This window comes from Falco punctatus, assembly GCF_963210335.1.
Source record: "Falco punctatus genome assembly, chromosome: 12".
In the NCBI taxonomy this organism is placed as follows: Eukaryota; Metazoa; Chordata; class Aves; order Falconiformes; family Falconidae; genus Falco; species Falco punctatus.
The window spans coordinates 18,075,514-18,094,259 of NC_137592.1; the positions used below are offsets into that span (position 1 = coordinate 18,075,514).

At 41.5% G+C, this 18,746-nt stretch overlaps 1 protein-coding gene across 6 annotated transcripts in view; it reads right to left on the reverse strand.

Annotated features, from left to right (window-relative positions):
• EPAS1 (endothelial PAS domain protein 1) overlaps positions 1–18,746 on the reverse strand; it is a 79,132-nt gene that overhangs the window by 49,809 nt on the left and 10,577 nt on the right. Inside the window, exon 1 of one of the 6 annotated variants that reach the window (XM_080408296.1) lies at positions 10,609–11,502. The exons of 4 other annotated variants lie outside the window; for them this stretch is intronic. Coding sequence is in view for 1 of the 2 variants with exons in the window: in XM_080408298.1 (XP_080264424.1) it covers positions 10,609–10,625 (17 nt within the window). In the remaining variant the exon portion in view is untranslated. Of the gene's footprint in view, positions 1–10,608; positions 11,503–18,746 lie in introns of those variants that run through there. One more of the 6 variants, XM_080408298.1, reaches the window with a different exon arrangement.

Here is an 18,746-nt window from a genome sequence, read left to right on the forward strand (position 1 = left end):
ACGTAAGATGTTAGGCCGAGCAGGAAAAAATACAGAATTACAAACTGGAGTCTGGCCAGAGGGGACAGGACAGACAGAGAAACAAGCCAGATAAGCTATGGGGCTTGGGGAGAAAAAAACCCCACCCGCAACACCCACCCCACCCCCCCCCCCCCCCCGGCTTCCCAGAAAATACAGTGTTTGTGTCTACTCTAGTGAATTTTGTTTCTCCTTACATCTTACATATGTAGCAGCTACAGCAAGTCATTACTTAAGTGCTTTTGGAATTACACCGTTCACTAGTTCTCACCATCACACAAATTTGCAGGGCAGGAACATTTCTATAGGCGTGTTGCTCTGGACAGTAAACATTGCAGGCTGGCTATGGTCAGTGCCGCGAAGGCTGTCACTGTGTGACCTCCCCCCAGTGTTTATATGGGAAGAACTGGGTGCCAGGGAGCATACCCTGCCATTTAGGGTTGACTCCAAACAGATTTATAAAGCAAATCTCAAGGCATGTGTTTCCCATGGTTTTGGGAGCTGCAGCTATTTAAATTATCATCTTGAAATGTTAAACTCCTTGCTTCCTCGTTTTAGCAGTAAAACCAAAACAGCAACAAAATGACTGGGAAAAACATCCTTGACATGGGGAGTGGGATGTCCCATGCCTGACCCACCAGACTAACTCAGAACAGGGATCCAGTACTGACACTCATCCCCACACACAGACAAGGAACCCAAGCACATGAAGGACAGCAAAAAACACCTGAAACTCCATCCAAACAATGGTACTTGCGGTACAGAGGAAGAGGACACAAGTGGGGACACAACGGAGTCCAGGATGAAGGATTAGCCTGCAGCACTACAAAGGCAGTCTCCCCTTCCCAAGTCCTCTTCGGGGGGGATCACATCACATCTGTCCCAGGGACACATTCTCACCTCACTAGATTAACTTAAACAGAGTTATCGTGACTTGCATGGATGGGAGATCAGAATACAGCTCTTCAAAATAAGTTTTATTTTATGTTTTCTTGCCTTGCATCAAAGCCAATAAACAGGAAATGCTTTGCTCTCAGATCCTCCTGTCACACTCTTTACACCAGACCAGCTACTACTAGGCAGTGACTGGCATGAGAAAGTACATCCAAATTTCTGCATCAGCTCTATTACATGGCTACCAAGAGAGAAGGATAAAGATTTAAAAAAAGAAAGTAGGTAGAAACAACGTTTTTGGGGGAAGTTTAAACCAAGCAAGGCGTTTGCATGGAAAAAGTAACTCTTTCTACAAGTCTACTACAAAAAACAATGCAAGTTTCAGATAATTCCATAGGCCAAGAAAGAATGAATGTCTAGCTAGTCTATGATATAGATGTTTCAATGTCTCAAAAGAATTCTATTTCATTACAGATAAATTAATAAAATTATTGAAGAGCCTTCGAACTGGATAACACTTTAAGGAAAGCCAGAAGAGCCACTGACCAAGCTTCATTAAATGATGTTCTTTACCACACAGAGGCCCAAAGCATGGCTAGAACTGGAAATCAGATTTTTATCAGACCACCTCTGGAGGAAGTAGATAACACAATTCAAAAAATGGGAGAAAGATTTGGGAGTGCCGTCAGCAGATTTAGGGAGAGGAAAGGGAAAGCAGACGACGAAAAAAAAAAAAATCCCATGGGTATAGAAAGACTTCAAGAGCGTGGAAATTATTTCCAAGTGTAGACCTAGAATTTTATAAAGAGAGAAGCGGAGAACTTTTCACCCTAAGCGTCTTGCTCCACACAGGGTAAAAGGTGCAAGTGTGGCTGAAATACAGGAACATCTGGACTCTGTTAAGTCCCAGTTATGCGAGCACTGATCATCTTAATCAACCAAGCTTTGAAAACAGTCAGAAGGACAAGGACTAATTCTGTTTAACTCCATGAATAACAATTTTAAGAACAAAAGGGACCAGCCAGCCCAATAGCTTCATCAGTCTGATATATCAAGACTTAATAGATCAGAAGTGGTCCTGAAGAAGGAGCCACTTCTCATCCCCACAATGATGCTGCAAAGAAGAAGTTACTGCATAAGAACTTTATAGAAAGGATAAAAATAAACCTTCTAATAAGCAGCACCTTCATATAAACGTACATGATTACAACTGTGCAGACACAAACCAGTCAAAAAAAATAATACCTAGAACAAACCTTACATCAGGATCTATTTTCTGTTCACTCAAATATTTTCCCCTATGCTGCTGCCCACCAGCTTGCACTGCCCTCACCCACGCGAGGCTGCCATGACTCTGGGCTCAGCAAGCCCCATGTTAGCCCTTGCACATTTGAGACCACTCCCAGCTCTTCTCAGAAAGGTACATGCTCTCCTAACGAGGACAACCCTCCCTTGAAGCAGGGACAATTCCATTTACCGAAAAGCCTTTTTCACTGTCTTTTCCAATTTTGGTCTGAATAAACTTTTTCACAGCTGTCTGTCCAAACTTCTCCGGTCTTAGATGCTTTACCTCTGGTCTGACTGCTCGCCTAAACTACCTAAAATGGGTCATTTTCTAGTGTGCTTCTGACACATGGCAGGCCAGGAGGTCTTGAGCATTTGCAACCTCCTCCCTGAAGATGGATGGAGAGTTCAAACAAGAGCTTAGTCTAAGACCAGCCATTCTCAGGATTTTATTCTGCAGCAGTGTGCATGTCCATGTGTATCTTACATGGGAGTTTTCAGCAAAAACCATTTTCCTAAAGCTCTCAATGTTTCATGCTGCTGTTTTCATGAGGTTTGCGGTCTACCTCTCTAATTCACTCTCATCAGGGAATAGAGGACCATTTTCTGCAGTGAAATTGTTTTGTCCAACATCCATTTGTACCTACATAATCACAAACATGTATGTAAATATGGCAAACAGCAGAGCTACCCCTATATCTACTTTTACATGGGCGTTCACACTCTGGCCTTTGTTTCTAAACAAGCAGCAATTTTGCTGCTTCATTTTGTTCGCCAACGTTTTTGTTAACCAGTACATGAGTGAACATGGTGCCAATGCATTACATTGCTTTGCTATCCAGCTGTGGAGATACAGCTTTGATGTTACCCATTGAAGATTCACTTCATTGAAACTTTGTTAAACACACCATGAAGAGTATCAGGTTGTGCATCTCATCCTGCCTGTCAATTCCAGAGTGCCACTGCTACTCTACACTGGCAAGCAGACGTCTGCCACCATGCTTTCAGGTGAGTGCCATAAATTTGGGTGGACGTCAGTAAACTAAAATTTAGGCTTTCTTCCAATACAGCATTACTATTATCCCACTGTATTGATATCTAATTATTATGTTACTAAATGCATCTTTGAAGGCAACTTTCACCCATTCGAACAGTATTGCTAAAGAACTTACTATCTGTTCTGCTATAAGAACGTTCTTAATAACACAGCACACTTTTTTCCCTAAACACTTTGAAGCTGCGGAGTGAATAAGGCATGACACAGAATGGATGTAACACAGAAGCAAAGCTCGAAGTATTGTAACATTTTAAATGTAAAACAACAGCGTTCAGCCACAGTAAATAGTAAAGCATTTCAGAACAATACAGACCCATATTACTTACAAGATTAACAAAAAGGTTTTTGTCAGATACAAGTACTTTAGAAAGTTCACATGTGATATTTTCTCCTACGCTACACATGAAAAAATTCAAGATATTAATGCACAATAAAATATTAGCTAATAATATATATATAAATATATAAATAAAATAAAATAAGGAGTTGCCCAACCAGGAGCAGCAAGACTGGGTACTCTAGCCAATACTCTGTACAGCCACGCACACAGAAAGAGTTTCCCCAGCTCTCAGGGTGCCCTTTGTCTTATTTTGGGGGCAAGGAGAAGGACTTCATGTGCCTTCCCACATTGTCCAGACCAAAAAAGCCCAGGCTTCCCAAGGATTACAGCCATTGCAGCCACACAGCAAAACACCAATTGGCAGCGATGGCTGGAGAATGAGCACTGGAGAAAGGGCAGTTTTTCGAAAGGACGGTCAGAGGCAAACCATTTAGGAATGTGAGAGGGTAACTGTCCTTGACATTTGCAAACTGGCAAGCGCTGTACACCAGCGTCCAGGCTGCAAACATAGAATACTGCAGCTAGAGTTTAGTTGTTCCCTGTTTAGTCATTCACAACTGAATGCCTTTAAATGAACACTTTTATGAACCACAAATGTACCAACAAGCATGTCCAGCTGTCTTACAAGAAACCAATCATCCTTCAAGTACCCTATGGCTAATGTTTTACCCTGGATGCTGGCTTCCCATCATAAAAGCAATCTGAATTCCAAGCATTTGAAAAATGATGACTCAATTTCAAGACAGATAAGACTGGCTTACAAGAAAATTATAAGTTTTAAATGTTTGTGCATGTATATTTACATTTATATATGCACACATTAGAAATATCATATGCACACATAGACACATGGGACTGAGAAGTCTGTACAATATTGTTCCCCTGAGTTTTTGTCAGCAACCGGGACATGACTTCAAACTTCTCTATTTTAGAGTTAAAAAGAAAAGAAAAAGCTACAGACAGACAGAAAGACAGAAAGGAAAGTATGAGTCTCACCTAAACACATGACTGCAAGGACTAAGGCTTTCATGGTAAATACCATGTAACTCATGCTAGGAGTTACCAGTGGTGCAAATGAGATAAACCATTTCCTCAGTTTTCATCATTAGTAGATACATTCCTCAAGTTGGGATGGATAAAATTATACCAATAACCACACTTCAAGCTGTGTACATGCTTCGCCTTGGCAATAATGTAGTACAGAAAAATAAGGGAAAAAAAAATAATAGTAGTTATCCTTCAGGAAGTTACTCCTGCCGAGATTTAGCATACCCATAATTTTATTGCTCTAAGCCTCCACTGAAAAGGCGCTTGCTAGCATGGCAAGGGGGAGAAGACAATAAAAACCAGAGGACAGAAGTAGGTTACAAGTGCTAGCAAACATTATCCATTTAAACTGCTAATGGCAAGCTCTGCTGTTATATTTTTATCATGGCCTTTCTGTAAATTACTTGTTATCAGTGATAATTTAGCTTTTATTTCATTATCTGGCACAGCAGACAAAAGGAAAACAGGTTTGTTTTATAGCAGCTCCAGCACTTGCTCTGTCCATTAACATTGACAGACAAAGGTAAATTAAAGCTCTCAGACCACATTTTCAGCATATGCGGTACTGAAACCTCTGTATCTAACCTATATGTGTTTCTAAAGGAGAACAGAGCGCATGTTAATGCTTTTATGGTCCCCACACAGTTAATGGAAGTTTTCATATTTCATATTTTTTCCCCACTCAGTTCTATCTGCCTCCAAAACCTCTCAGGGCAATCAGGGGAGAGTTCTTAGGGAAGAATCAATATTTTAAACAAGGAAATTACTACATTTCAGTCATCTAAAGAGTGAAATAACATTTTCCTTCCTTCCAGTTTTCTTAAGACCACAAAACCACAGAGAAGTTGTATTTGATTAAAATATTAAATATGCATAAAGAACTCTTAGAGAATGTTATGTTGTTCCAATGCTCATCATCATCCATTTTTTAGGCATGTTTTCAGCTATTCTACTTACTTCAGTACAGGTAAACTGATTGCTTTATAACTTTCATCTAAAATAATAAACTTATTTATAGAAGCTAATGTAACACAGCTGTTCTGGGCAAATGGTGGCCTCTCCATTTAAGCGATAGTATAATGGCATTGATTACAAACAATTTTGCAAGAAAACCAACAAAATATTACCGACTGCTCTAAAAGTGCAACTAATAGCCATTAGTAATGGCCATTCTCCTAAGTAATAAAGTAATTTCTGTTCTTGCATGAAATACCCTTTCACCTTTACTTAACAAGAAAGCTGTATTAGTAAACCAGAATTTCAGTCTGAAGTGACAGCCAGATGTTCTGGCTTGCTTCAAAGGCTGCCTGTGCTATCATTAAAAAAAAAAAATAATTCGAAATTCTGTAATTCTAGATATTTGGGATAGTTTTAGTTTGTGATATACAAACCACATAAAAGAATTCTATGTCAAAGGCAACAAATAATGTAATTACTGGTTGTTCAGTCTGAAATTGCCACCACAACCCAAGCATAAACATTTATTAACATATAATGCAAAATTAAAAGCTAGTGATGACATATTTCAAAGAAAGAATATTCTACTTTGTAAAGCGAAATTGAGGAGTTCTGCTACCATAAATTCTTTAATGACTATTCAGTTTTGTTACAAATTACCCACTGATACTGTCAAATGCCACTTCATTTTCTAATAAAAACTTTATTTTTCTTAGAATAAGTTTTTTAAAAGCCTGAGATAAATTTAGTTTAGTTTTTATGTCCCTTCAGCAATCATTGCATGACCAATTACAAACAAATTTTACTGCTGGGGCAGGTCACATTGATGAAAATAGATTAATATTAAAGCACATGGAAATTTGGAAGAGCAAGAAAATACTTCTTGGACTACCACCAAGGCAATTTCAAAGCACAAACATGAATATAATTTAATCATTTCCTTACAAGCAAGCTTGGCTACAGGGCTCCCAAAGTAATGATAAAAATGAAGTCACAGAGAATGTATTTTAAGAGGACCTTTACTGAGATGGGGGAGGAGGCAGAACATGGTAGTTGAATATTTTTAACCAGCTTTCCACAGATGAGTCTAAATCAAGCTCTTGCGATTCTTCCTTGTCATAACCCACTACAGAGGTCAAAGGCTGAAGCTTTCCCAGAGGTTCACTGTGCATAACAAACACTAAAAGTTCCCCAAATTTAGTTTATATATAACAGCAAGCGTGTTGTGGTCATTTACGGCCCATACAGTCCCATTAGGATTGAGCAGGGCATAAACAGGGCAGGCAAAAGCATGACATCTCTGCATTTTCAATTAATTTCTTTATTCATGCCTACAAAAGTTAGTGCTTCTTAAAACTCTTTAAAATGTACTATGAAAAGATGACAAAACAAATCCTTTACTGCAAACATAGAGACACTTTGTCATAAATAGTGTATATTTATATATATAGTCATCTATCACTAAGCATTACAAAGGGACTTGGGGGTCCTCACTTTTTGGGGGTGTGTGTGTTTTTTTTGTTTGTTTGTTTTTGTTTTTTTGTTTTGTTTTGAGCAGAGGTCTAATGAAGAATTTGAGTAACCTGAGATCATGGGCTCTGCAAGTTGGACCGAGGAGCAAGTTCAATACCCTACAGTTAACCCAGGGCAATCCTGGGGACATACAGTCGGTGGGAGCTTGGCCGCTCTGCCAAAGCTGAAAACTCTGGCTCTTACACTAAGCGTCTGACCTGTATGCTATTTCATGCCTATAAATTATCTTGAAACAACAGCAGGGACATTGGTAGAAAAGGGAAGGCTGTTGAATAAGTGTGCTGAACTGTCTAGGAAATCATCATTCCAACCGCAGTTAGGACTTGCTCTTCTAAAACTGACCCTGATCAACCAATAAAATAAAACAAACAACAAAAATAAATACTTAAAAAAAATAAGAATTGATATACCGGAGATTATTCCAGCAGGAGCTAACAGAATGATCAAAAAGGCAAAAAGAAACTATTGAGTTTCACGAGAAACTGTTGTCTCATCAGCAAACTCAGTTCAAGGAGATGTTTCTGCCCCAAGCTGTTCATACAGCACTGGGGAAGAACAGAGGAACGTTAAAGATGTCTTTGCACATACTGCACAGCCTGACCAGGACCAGGTCAAAGGGCCTGAGGAAGCCGGTCTCCTGCTCCACCAGCCGCCCACCACCCCAACATTCACTGTAGGTAGGCAGGTGCTGCAGAATCCATCGTCAAACACTTGAAGGTAAAGTCTTCACAGCACCGTGCGAATGAGAATCTAGCTTCAGCTGGTTTTGTGAATGCAGCTGGTACCTGTAAACCCGTCCTTTTCACACTCAGGCCATCTCTGACATTACTGTGCCCTACAAATATCCACAACTTGTTTGGCATGTGGTGATGTTTCAAAAACAAGAACAGCATTGTAATTATGGTTTTGCTTTGTATATAAGTAGTGGTAGCCACAAAATATATTTAAGTCTATTTGCTGTATATGCAATTCTATCTAGCACATAAACATCCCTCTCCTAAGCAGAGTCTATTTGCCCACATTAACCACCCTGGTGTGTCCCCCCCCAGCTTTTTGGAGCGCACATAACCACCTTCTCTCCTCATCACCCCATCTATACTAGCACTCCCCTGTCTGTCAGTGCCTCCGTCTTACTGCAACATCTTACAAGTCTCCACCACAGACTTTACACTTCCCAAATAACAACAGATGTATAGAAGAGTTGCAGCATCAGCATACGCTAAATGCCCTCAGTTCCCCAGTAAAGTCACCCTACAGGAAGCAAATGTAAATTACTGCCTTCCATACACAAGGCATGATCCTGGGGACCTTGTTATTAAATCATTAACCTTCACCTTTCATTTTACCAATGTTTCCAGTATTCAAATGTTGCTTGAAATAGACTATATTACTTCTCCCCATGTCCCAATTTGTTGCCAAGTGTTTCACACCACTGATTGAACAGCGACAAACAAATGAGAGTACCAAGTTTTAAGCAACAAGAAAGCAGTTCAGTAATTACTGCAAAAGTTAACAACAGGGCCCCCATAATCTTTGCAAAAATCTGTTTGTTCAGGATTCCTACTCAATCCCTAAAACAAGACTTTCAAAGAGCCCTAAATGCTGTTTTCTCTGCCTTCCAAGGCTATAACTCTGCACCCTACTAACACTCCAGTTTATCAGGAGATGATGCTAGCCATGGCTAGTATCTTATCTCTGTAATCCCCCAGCGTTAGGCCAAGGCTAAAGTGGTGCTAAGGGTACCTAAAATGTATTTTTTTCCACAGCAAAGCACATGTCATTTAGAGAAAAGGCGGAATAACTGGTATGGAATAATTATGGTTGCTAGTAGCAAAAGTTTATTTTCCTGCAAAACAAGCAAAGCAGAAGCAACAAAATACTTATTTCCTAAGAGTCCTTATTAACCATCAGATTAAAAGTTGATTCATACACATATTAACAATAGATATACAATGATGAGACAGACTGCTCAAAAAGCATGTATGGCCACTGAAATCAGCAGGAGGGTTTTTTGCTGGTGATTTGGATAGAGCAGGGGTCCTCAAACTTTGTAACCAGGGGGCCGGCGCGCGGATGAAGTGGCAGGCAGTCATCTGCGGCTGCTTGGTTTCCCCCCCCAACCCCCGGCGGGGTGTGTGTGTGTGTCTGTAAATACCGGGGCCGGATTGAGGAACCTGGGGGGCCGTAGTTTGAGGACCCCTGGGATAGAGTGAAAGTAAAGGTGGTTTGCCCCTTCTTTAACACTTTATACCCTCTTGGAGTATCCTCATCTGCAGAGGAATACACAGGAATAGCCCTTGTGGGCCACGTGAGAGGCTGATGTAGCCCAGCATCTTCCTATCAGCCCATTTTGATCAGCAGGCATGAAGAGAAGGACACAGAAAGCAGGGTGATGCTTCCCCCAAAACTTTCTCCCAGCCTCCATCCATTTGTCTACAGACCTTCACCTGTGCACCACCCCCAAGAAAGTCAGTTCAGTCAAAGCCCTAGCGGCTACAGATGCTTTCAATGACTGAAGTGTAGCATATACCCAAGCCTCGGCAAAAGCCTTTGAAAACTAAATGCTGTGGTAGGCCAGCATGCCATTCAGAGCTGAAACCGCTCATCAGCTTTCTTCACAGCTCATGGTCCAGTCCTGCCAGCCCTCCCATGTAGCAGGTAACCTACAGCGGTGCCCTCAGGAGAAATTCATGCTGCTGAACAGGACTCCACAGAAGGGTCAGTGCCCCCTTGTCCCTTCTCAGCGCCCGTGTTGCATACACCACCGCCACCCAAAAGAGGACCTCACTCAGCCTGCAGGAGCACTAGCACCAGCAAAAGTGAAGTGTACCTCTTGTCCCCTGTTACAACTCCCATTGCACTCAGCTTTTCTTTGCCTTTGCTTCAAAAATGTCCCCATCCTTACTCGTTAAAAGAAACAGTTTTTTTCTTTCTTCTGTTTAGAGAAAGGTAAGTGTGAAAGCTGTGCAAGATGTAATCGTTCTTTTGGGGACTTTTGTGTTGACATTTCAGAAAGGTGTGTTTTAATAAGTTTTTATTCCACCCACCTCCCCCTCCTCCCCAGTCATTCCCTAGCCCTTTGAAAAATGCAAACAAAAACCAATGCACCCTAAGTGACGGTAACGTTTCTCTATTCACTTCTGCTTGATCTGGCAGATCTGACAACCAGAGAGCTTTTCAGATCTCTAATTTTTGTAGTATAGCTTAGACTACACTTCCTCATCATAGCATATGCTAGGTTTTAATGTTAATTTTACAGTTCTTTCATTTCACTTTTTCAAACCACATCCATTTAAATTTTTTAAGCATACTTAAACATACAAAGGTACTAATTGTTGTTATTAGACCTATCCTCCAAGAGGCTAAGTATACTGAATTACTACTTCAGACTGTACGAGAAGCTGTTCCAAAACTCCCAAGGTCCTCAGTACTTAGAGACACCAGATGTATAACATATAATAAAATTGTTATTACACACCTACAGCATTCCATCATGTGCACAGGTCCCCAGTTATAGCATACAAGTCACAATATTGCATGAGACGTGGCACGTTTTGTGGTGATGTCACAGGTTTGGCTTTCCCTGCTGACAGACTACAGCCTCAGGGCAAGTTTCATTAGAAAAAATAAAATTATAAGAAGAAAATAAAATAAAATCAATATCAGTAACTCTTTCTCAACTGTGATACCCATATGAGGAGTATCTAAACAAAATCAGGACTACGTTCCGTTCCCCCTCTGCACACCGCCGATGAAGAGGTTCATGAAGACCACTCTCATGCTCCTTGAAGCTGTAGGCGTAACCCCATTTCTGGTGTTTCCAGTTAGTCTTCACACAGTCTCTTCCTTAGATAAGTTTATTCTTGCTCCTGTAAAAGTTCAGCCTGAGAAACACTGAGCAAAATCTTCAGCTTCAGGAAGGGGCAGGCATGTAGGGCTGAAAACACCCAGTGTCAGGCAGCTGCTCCCTTCTGCCTTTATCTGTGAGCACAGGCATTTTGAAAGCGCGTATCTGCCCTAACACATCCTTCAAAGGAGAGCGGTATCTCACCGCACCAAAAGCCGAGTGACGGAGGCTGCTATACCCTTCAGAGATATCCATCGTTCCCCTCCTGTGGTGAGACACATGTGGATTGGCGATCAGCGTCCCGAACAGCGGCTCACATGAAGCTCGAGATGCGGCCACGTACTCAGCCACACAAGCAACACAGGGTGTTCCCCAGCTTCAAAAGTAGATTACTGCGTACAGTTACACGCTTGTTTACTTGACGAGATCCATATTTAGAAATGTATACAACTGTACAATCCCAAGCTGGTTTTTCAGACAAAATTCCCACTGAATGCAGCGGTTATGTGTCTGCCTGTGCAGCTGAGGGGTAAACCCTTACGTCTTTCCACAGCACCCATGTGCATGTTTCTAAACAATCAAAGAAAAAAGAAAGCAGGAAGAACATGCTCGAGTGACTGTGGACCTCTCAGACACTGCTGCATTTGGATTCAGAGGGCACATGTGCCTCTCTAACGTTGCCAATACACGTACTAAGGCTCAGCCCATCTATTTTGAACAAGGGTTTCTAAACCTTGTTATTTTATATGTTGAGTAAATTTCCAGCTCTGAGACTTTATAAGCCAAAACATTTTTTTCTGAAATCTTTTAAAACTGGTCCGATGATTTACACAGGAGGGACAAATATCTTTTTAAAAGAAACAGGCTGCTGGGTCCTAAAATTTCTCTGTAGCTGCTTCCATTCAGAAGGGAAATCCTTCTTTATTGACCATGAACTCTGCTCTCCAGCTGGCTAAGTGATACTCATCCCAGCACCTTTTGTAATTCTTACACTTCTTCCTTAATCTTGGGTCCAACCCAGCATCAGCCTACTTCCATGTAATTGAATTGACCATGCAATTCTCATTTGTATGGCTCATCCAGGACGCCAAACCCATCAATAAGAAGCAAGTGCGGTACTGGCACAAAGCGTCTTCTCCATCACTGGCAAAAACATGTTGAGGTGAACCTGGTTTATTTGGCATCCATGCTGCTAGAGCTGTAAGGTCAAGCCATACTAATAAATTTGGCTTTGCATCCATCTGCCAAAAACGCAGCATATTTAATACATAACCCCCAGAAGCGTTGGCATTCACAATACTATAAAATGGTCTGCTAGATGTCAGTAGTGTCACCACTATGTTACTTTGACAGGAATTATATTAGCTAGCCTGTAGTCATTAAAATGTTGATCTTAAGAATACAAGGTAATAAACCACTTTTAAATTACCAGAAAAGCTGCCTCATAACACTCATGAACCAGTAGAAGTGTATTTACCATTAAACTACTCAGATTAATAGACAGTGTTGCAAGAAGTCATGTGTAGGCAGCATGAACTTTTTGATGTCAAAGTTACTACGACAACTGCATAACTTGGATTCATGGAAGAGATGACGGTATGAGATTATTTAAACAAAATCTCACATAACTGCGATGACCAAGTCAATTCTAATGCTTTCCCTTAAAATGATTCTTCTGTTTCTTCACAGCAGATAGCATTTAACTGGAAGATGATACAAGATCTGGGAACTATAACACACAAATCAGTACAGTTTATTGAGTAAGTTTACAAACATACTGAATTGACTATTTTGTAATCTCTACTGTTCAGCTTTTCAAAACCATGCCAGGAACAGGGTTGCCAAAGAACATGAGTGACAGTTCAAAAACTGCCTTTAAAAGGGGGTCCTAGAAAGTGTCGTGTTAGACAAGCGTCTTTCTGAAATTTAGTTACTGACAAAGCTCTGTAATTATACAGTGCTCCATTTATAAATCCATTTATAAACACAAATATTTGAAAAATAATCAGTACAAATGCAGATACATGGCACAAATTGCTATGAAATTCACTTTCAAAACAAATACAAAAAAATCCAGGCTAAGGTAAAGGTTAGTAAATACACCTGACTTGCTTCAACAGCAATGCAAAATTAGTGCATATTTTAACAGCAGACAATTGTAGAAACAATTTGGGTAGAAGCATTAAAAACCCACAGAATGAGAAGACTCTTCCTAAATGCTTTGATTTGCTATCCTTGTCTTTAACACCCTGATACCTGGAGCACATTTTCAAGGCAGATGTAATGACTTTTGGGTGGCTACTAGCAATAATGACAATTTTACAGTGCTCTGAAAACCTGCTCATCCATTGATACACCACCCACAGTGCTGCCTCCCCTCTCCTTAATTAACACCTATATTTGTTGCAGAAATTAGAGCAACAGCAGTGCATATGTCAAAGGCACAGTCAGTCTGAAGTCGTGCCTCATGCTTATCTTGTCATGAGGCTGCGGCAGTCTTTATGGCCTTCAGACATGTCGGCATCGCCATACGCCCCCGCCACCGGCGGCTTCCCTGTGGAAGGGCACTTCCATCGACGTCACCACCGGGACGCCTCCTGCCACTGACATGGTTCAGCTGCACGTTTGCAGGACTGGCCTTTTAAAAAGTCAACCATACAAACTGGGCAGTGACCAGATCCAGCCGCAGTTATACAAGAAGCAAGGAAATATTATGCAAGACCACAGGAAGTCAGAGGAGACAGTATTCTGGGCAGGCCTGGCAAGGAGTCTGTGTGAACTTCAGCTAACAAGCAAAGCTCGGTCATTGGCGCCAAATTCAGCAGAGAACATTCCCAGTACTGCAAAGGATAACACTCCCCATGTTTTTGCCAGTGGGCTGCATTCCAGGACGCCATGTACCTGATGAAATGCAGATAAACCCGGGTGTTATTTTTCGCCAAGTCTTCACTTATTTTTAAAATTTGAGGCATATTTTGGTCCTACGTTTGTTAGAAGTGGCAAATAGTTTGTTTTCATGGCTTTGCTAATAGACCGCTTGTTCTTACGCTCTCTACGCTCCCTGTAATTTCAACTACAATAAGTGACCTACAAAGGAAACGTTTGGCAGAAGCCTCATTTTTTCCACACATCTTGCCCATCTCTACCTCAAGGCACTCTGTTGATAGGATACATGAGGGTTATGGACTCCTTTTTCCTTGGCATTTTGGAATGACCTCTGCAAGCGGGCTTGGCACAAAAAACCGACACCCACCTCACACACGATTACGCTATTTTAATCTGCTTCCATGCAGAAAGCAATTGGGGTTTTTTTGCATTTGTGAGAACTACCTCATCCAGGTCCTACTTGGAGAAGATATCCATTAAAATGCAGCAAACTATTTCCAAAATGCCTGAAAAAATTGGCCTTAATTTGGCAAACGTCATCACCTAGCAATACATGACTTCATGTTATGCTTTGTTGTAGGATTCACCTTTAAAATATCAATGAGAAAAGGTTGGAGGTGGGAGTCCATTTTGAGGTTCACACACACGGCCGAAAATAAGAAGCGCAGCATGCGAAGTCTTACACAACACAAAACAATTACCAATTGTGATGAGTGTAGACAAAGCATTCTCAAGAGAATCTATTTTATGTTTGCATACGCCCCCAAAAAACCACACAATAGCACTCTCCTTCCAGTGAATACATAATACAAACAAAAACCAAACAGTGGCACTGCCTTGACTGGGGGAAGCAATTCTGAGAAACGTAACAGATCTCTAGTAGATACCAATTGCCAATGCCAATGAACTGATTTTAAGTTTTCATCATTGGTATCACTTACGGGAACGACAAACACATGCAACTTTTAACAAGAGATTCCTGTCTTGCCCACGCTTTGCACATGAAAAGGTTCCCATAACCCACCGCTTTTGCAAAAGTAATTAAACAAGCACTGCAGCAACAAGTGAAAATGTTGATGGTGACAATGTCTTCATTGTTATTACTGGCATAACAATGCCCAAAATTAATCATGACCCTGACAACCAACACCAAACGCATGCACAGTTGGACCTCTCTGACCAGAAAAGGCCTTTCTACAGCTGGATCCAGAGTTACAGCTGTTCAGAAGTGCAGTTGTTTCTCCGGTTGAAGACAACATTTGCTGTCCAGCAGAAAGTAGTCCAGCTGCACTTCTCACGGTCCGAGTCGAGCATACTGTGGTAGTTTTAATGTGGCCAGTCTAAAGCATCTAACAGTATCAAGTGTTGGTATTAATCATAGCTGCATGCCCATTTCTTCACCCAAACCCAGTCAGGTCTAAGCAAACCCAAACACTCAGAAATACTCCGAGTAAGGAAAAACACTTTATCTGTATCTATTTCTACCAAATAGCAAAGCAAATGCTTTGCAAATTCACAAGTGTTAAGTAGTGAACCATGCTACAAAAGTAACGGGCTGTTGTGCAAGTGAGGTCACTAGCAAAACTACGTTTCTCCAGGCTCTGCAGACTCCTGTTGGACCCTGGTACCTGAGGCACAGTGAGCAGCGAGCATGGAGCTGGCTGGAGTTACAGCCCCTAAGGGGGCACCTCCGACTCCTTCAGTCATAGGAAGCCTCTGGTCTCTGCAGGGGAATGTGCTCCTACTGCAGCCTTGCCCTGAAGCGATTACAACACTGTTTCTGAATACCTATTCCCAGGAATTTAACATCCTTGAGATCTTCACAGAGCTCTCAGGAATGGAGACAAGAGACACACTGTAACAGTGTAAGTCTTGATTCTTCAAAATAACAGGCTAAAGAGGATAGTACTTCTAATCACAGTCTTATCTTCTATAAATCTTCTATTAAAATTTCTTGTGATGATTGCATTTCCCAATAGTTCGCCCAGCCAAAATCCTCCTCCAGACCTCCCATATGCCATTCATATTCAGCTACAACAAACTATAATATACCTACCACAAGCAATAAAGTGTTTACTTTCTGTGGAGTGGAGGGTGGCAGTGGTGGTGGTTTTTTGACTCTCAATAGCTAATATCTGTCTAGGTTAAGGCATTCTCTTTATTTTCCTTCAGTACAGTAATTTCATATTTCACAGCTTCACTGACTGTCCCACAATGATTCCTGGTATGTGAGCAAACTAAATATTTTCAAAACAGAGTGTACTGATACAGAGTTGCCCACTAAATATTTCCTTCTTAGAACTTGGTAAATCAGAACTGACTTCCTACACAAGCAACAGTATAAGAACAGATCCTTTGCTCTGCTTTCCTCATACCTTACCAAGTGTTTGAGCATTTCATTTGCTTAATCCACCAGCTAACAGAAGTAGAACCCAAGTGGAATGATCATGAAATTCCTTTTTAAACAGTTTATATCATATTTTCCACAGAGGAGTACCCCAGAGGTCTCAGGCAGGAACTGAAGCCCATTTTGATAAAAATTCTAGACATATTATCAGGCTTGAAAGATTTTGGAGCTGCAGTTATTTGGTACAAAAGCCAGAGTGCTCAATCTGTTAAGTAAGGTACAAATAGAAACTCAACCAACAGAAGCACACAGCTCAAATGTGCAGATGACTCTGTAGGCTCATTCATTCCATGGCTGAAACCTACTCAAAATGCAATACAACATGAAATCATTTTGTGCTCACACTGTATTCGCCACATCAGCTCCCTCTGAAGGAACGTTCTATAATGATTTCATGTTGGCATGATTTCTTCTTCAAGGTTTTAACAGGTCAGGCGGCAGACAGCCTTCCTCTTTGAGCTATATCTGCTCCTGCACCTGAAATCCCTACTGTGACCTGCAAAGCAGACTTTGCTCCTTGCTCTTTTTATTCCCCAGGTTGGAAGAGCATGGAAAAGTCACTGCTTTCTGAATAAGCACCATCTGTTGTCATCTACTTCCCCTAAAATAAACTATATATTATATATATATATAGTCAGAAAGCAATAGTGCTGTTCACTGTGGTTGATTGCTTCACACTTGCCTGTAGAGAAGCTGCAATTTAGTTACACTATGTGGCTTTTAAGTTTGGGGGATGGGGGATGTTTTCCCAAGATTTAGCATGCAAAGAGAAAGGAGCGGTGCTGTACAGATAACACTGCTTCTTGCATTATCTTCTTCAGGGCCTGCGTATACAGTATGCAAAGCTGGCAGTAAAAGCCTGTATGAAATGTTAGGCTTTCCTCAGTGTCTTTTCTTTATACGGGAAAATGTGGCTGCACCCTTTTCAGGCTTGCCCTGCCACCCGTATGCAGGAGAAGCCTTAAAATGAATGAAGATCCACAGGCTTCAAAGTGGTCTGTGTGAAGGAGCTTGTGTGTACTAACCTCTAAACCCCGTCAGATTAACCCTGTCATTCAGCACTGCTGTCCTTTCTTACAGCTCTCAGTTCAAAGAAACTGAGAGCAAATGATTGCCGGCTAAAATCCTACTGAACTCCCTATCTCCAGAAAAGACCGGTTTGGTGTGATGGTCAAACCCTCCTTTTTGTTCTTATTGCCCTGTGGGTTGCTCACCTGCCTGCTTTATGATGAAATCTGAAAGAATAAGGGGCTTTATAATCTCCCAGACACTCAGGCATTGCAATCCCCTGCCACACCGCCCCATCTCCTCAGTTGCTTGGGGCGTCTAAATTGCACATGGATCTTGGATGACAGGAGGGCCAAATTCAAAGGTGAAGCAAATGAAAACGTAGGTCACCCAAATGTGGGTGGATGTCTCTGTAACCTACATATTGGGGGATAATATTCAGTGGTAAAGAAAGCAATTAACCAGGCGACATAAGAAGAGCAAGAGGTGACCAAACTCCTTCCATCTGACAACCCTGTTTAAGCACTTTCAGGTTAGGTTTATCACACAAACTTCTTGCCAGCATTGCCACAGCATTGTTAGGCACAGAAATAAAAAGTCCCTACTTTAAAAAGTTTACAGTCTAAATAAATAAGACACACAAAGGGTGGAAGGAAGGATATGCTACCATCCCAGTTTTCCAGACTGGAGAGTGAGCATAATGACGGAGATCAGCCACTCCGTCCAGGCTACATTACTAGCCCAGCACCCCCAGTCCCCAGCTGGACAAAGAGATGGAGCCGAGCAAGAAGGACTTTCAGAGAGGGTGTGGAGGGGGAAGGCGACAGGATAAGCAGCAAAAGGCCAGAACCACTTGCTGAAGCTGCTGTTTAGTGGCCAGGTCAGCAACCAGGCACGGCTTTCACAGCCAGCTCTGCTGAGAGCGGCGAACAAGCTCAAGAGACAGAGTCCAAAACATTATTTTATTCAGCTTCACTGCACTTTGGCCCAGGTCCCCATGCCAAAGAGGCTTTGTTCGGGCCAGCCACATGGTTGACAAACAAAAGTAGGGGTGGGGGGATTGTTTTTCTTAAATGGGAAATAATGGGTGTTTCGAAACACCAGCATTAAGTTTCCTTCAAGGTACCTGCATTTGCTTCTATTTCATTTTTCAAGCCAGCACATGCCTAAGTGGATGGGATAGTCCCCTTTTGTGAATCATTGCGAACGTAAATATGGCTTTACTGCTATGCAAAAGCCAGTAGCAGCACTAAGACAATTTGAGCATGTAAAGGATGATCCCCTAAAAACACCTCTGATTAGTAATGGCAATATGCATATCCTTCAAATTATTTTCAGGGGAAAACAAAGATCTGGAGTTATTAACAGTAACTGATAATCTTACAGCTGCAGCACATGAACAGCCCACCCACAGCTGAACCAAGCTATGTTCTGTCAGTAAAACAAGAAATCTTCCTCTAAATCACAC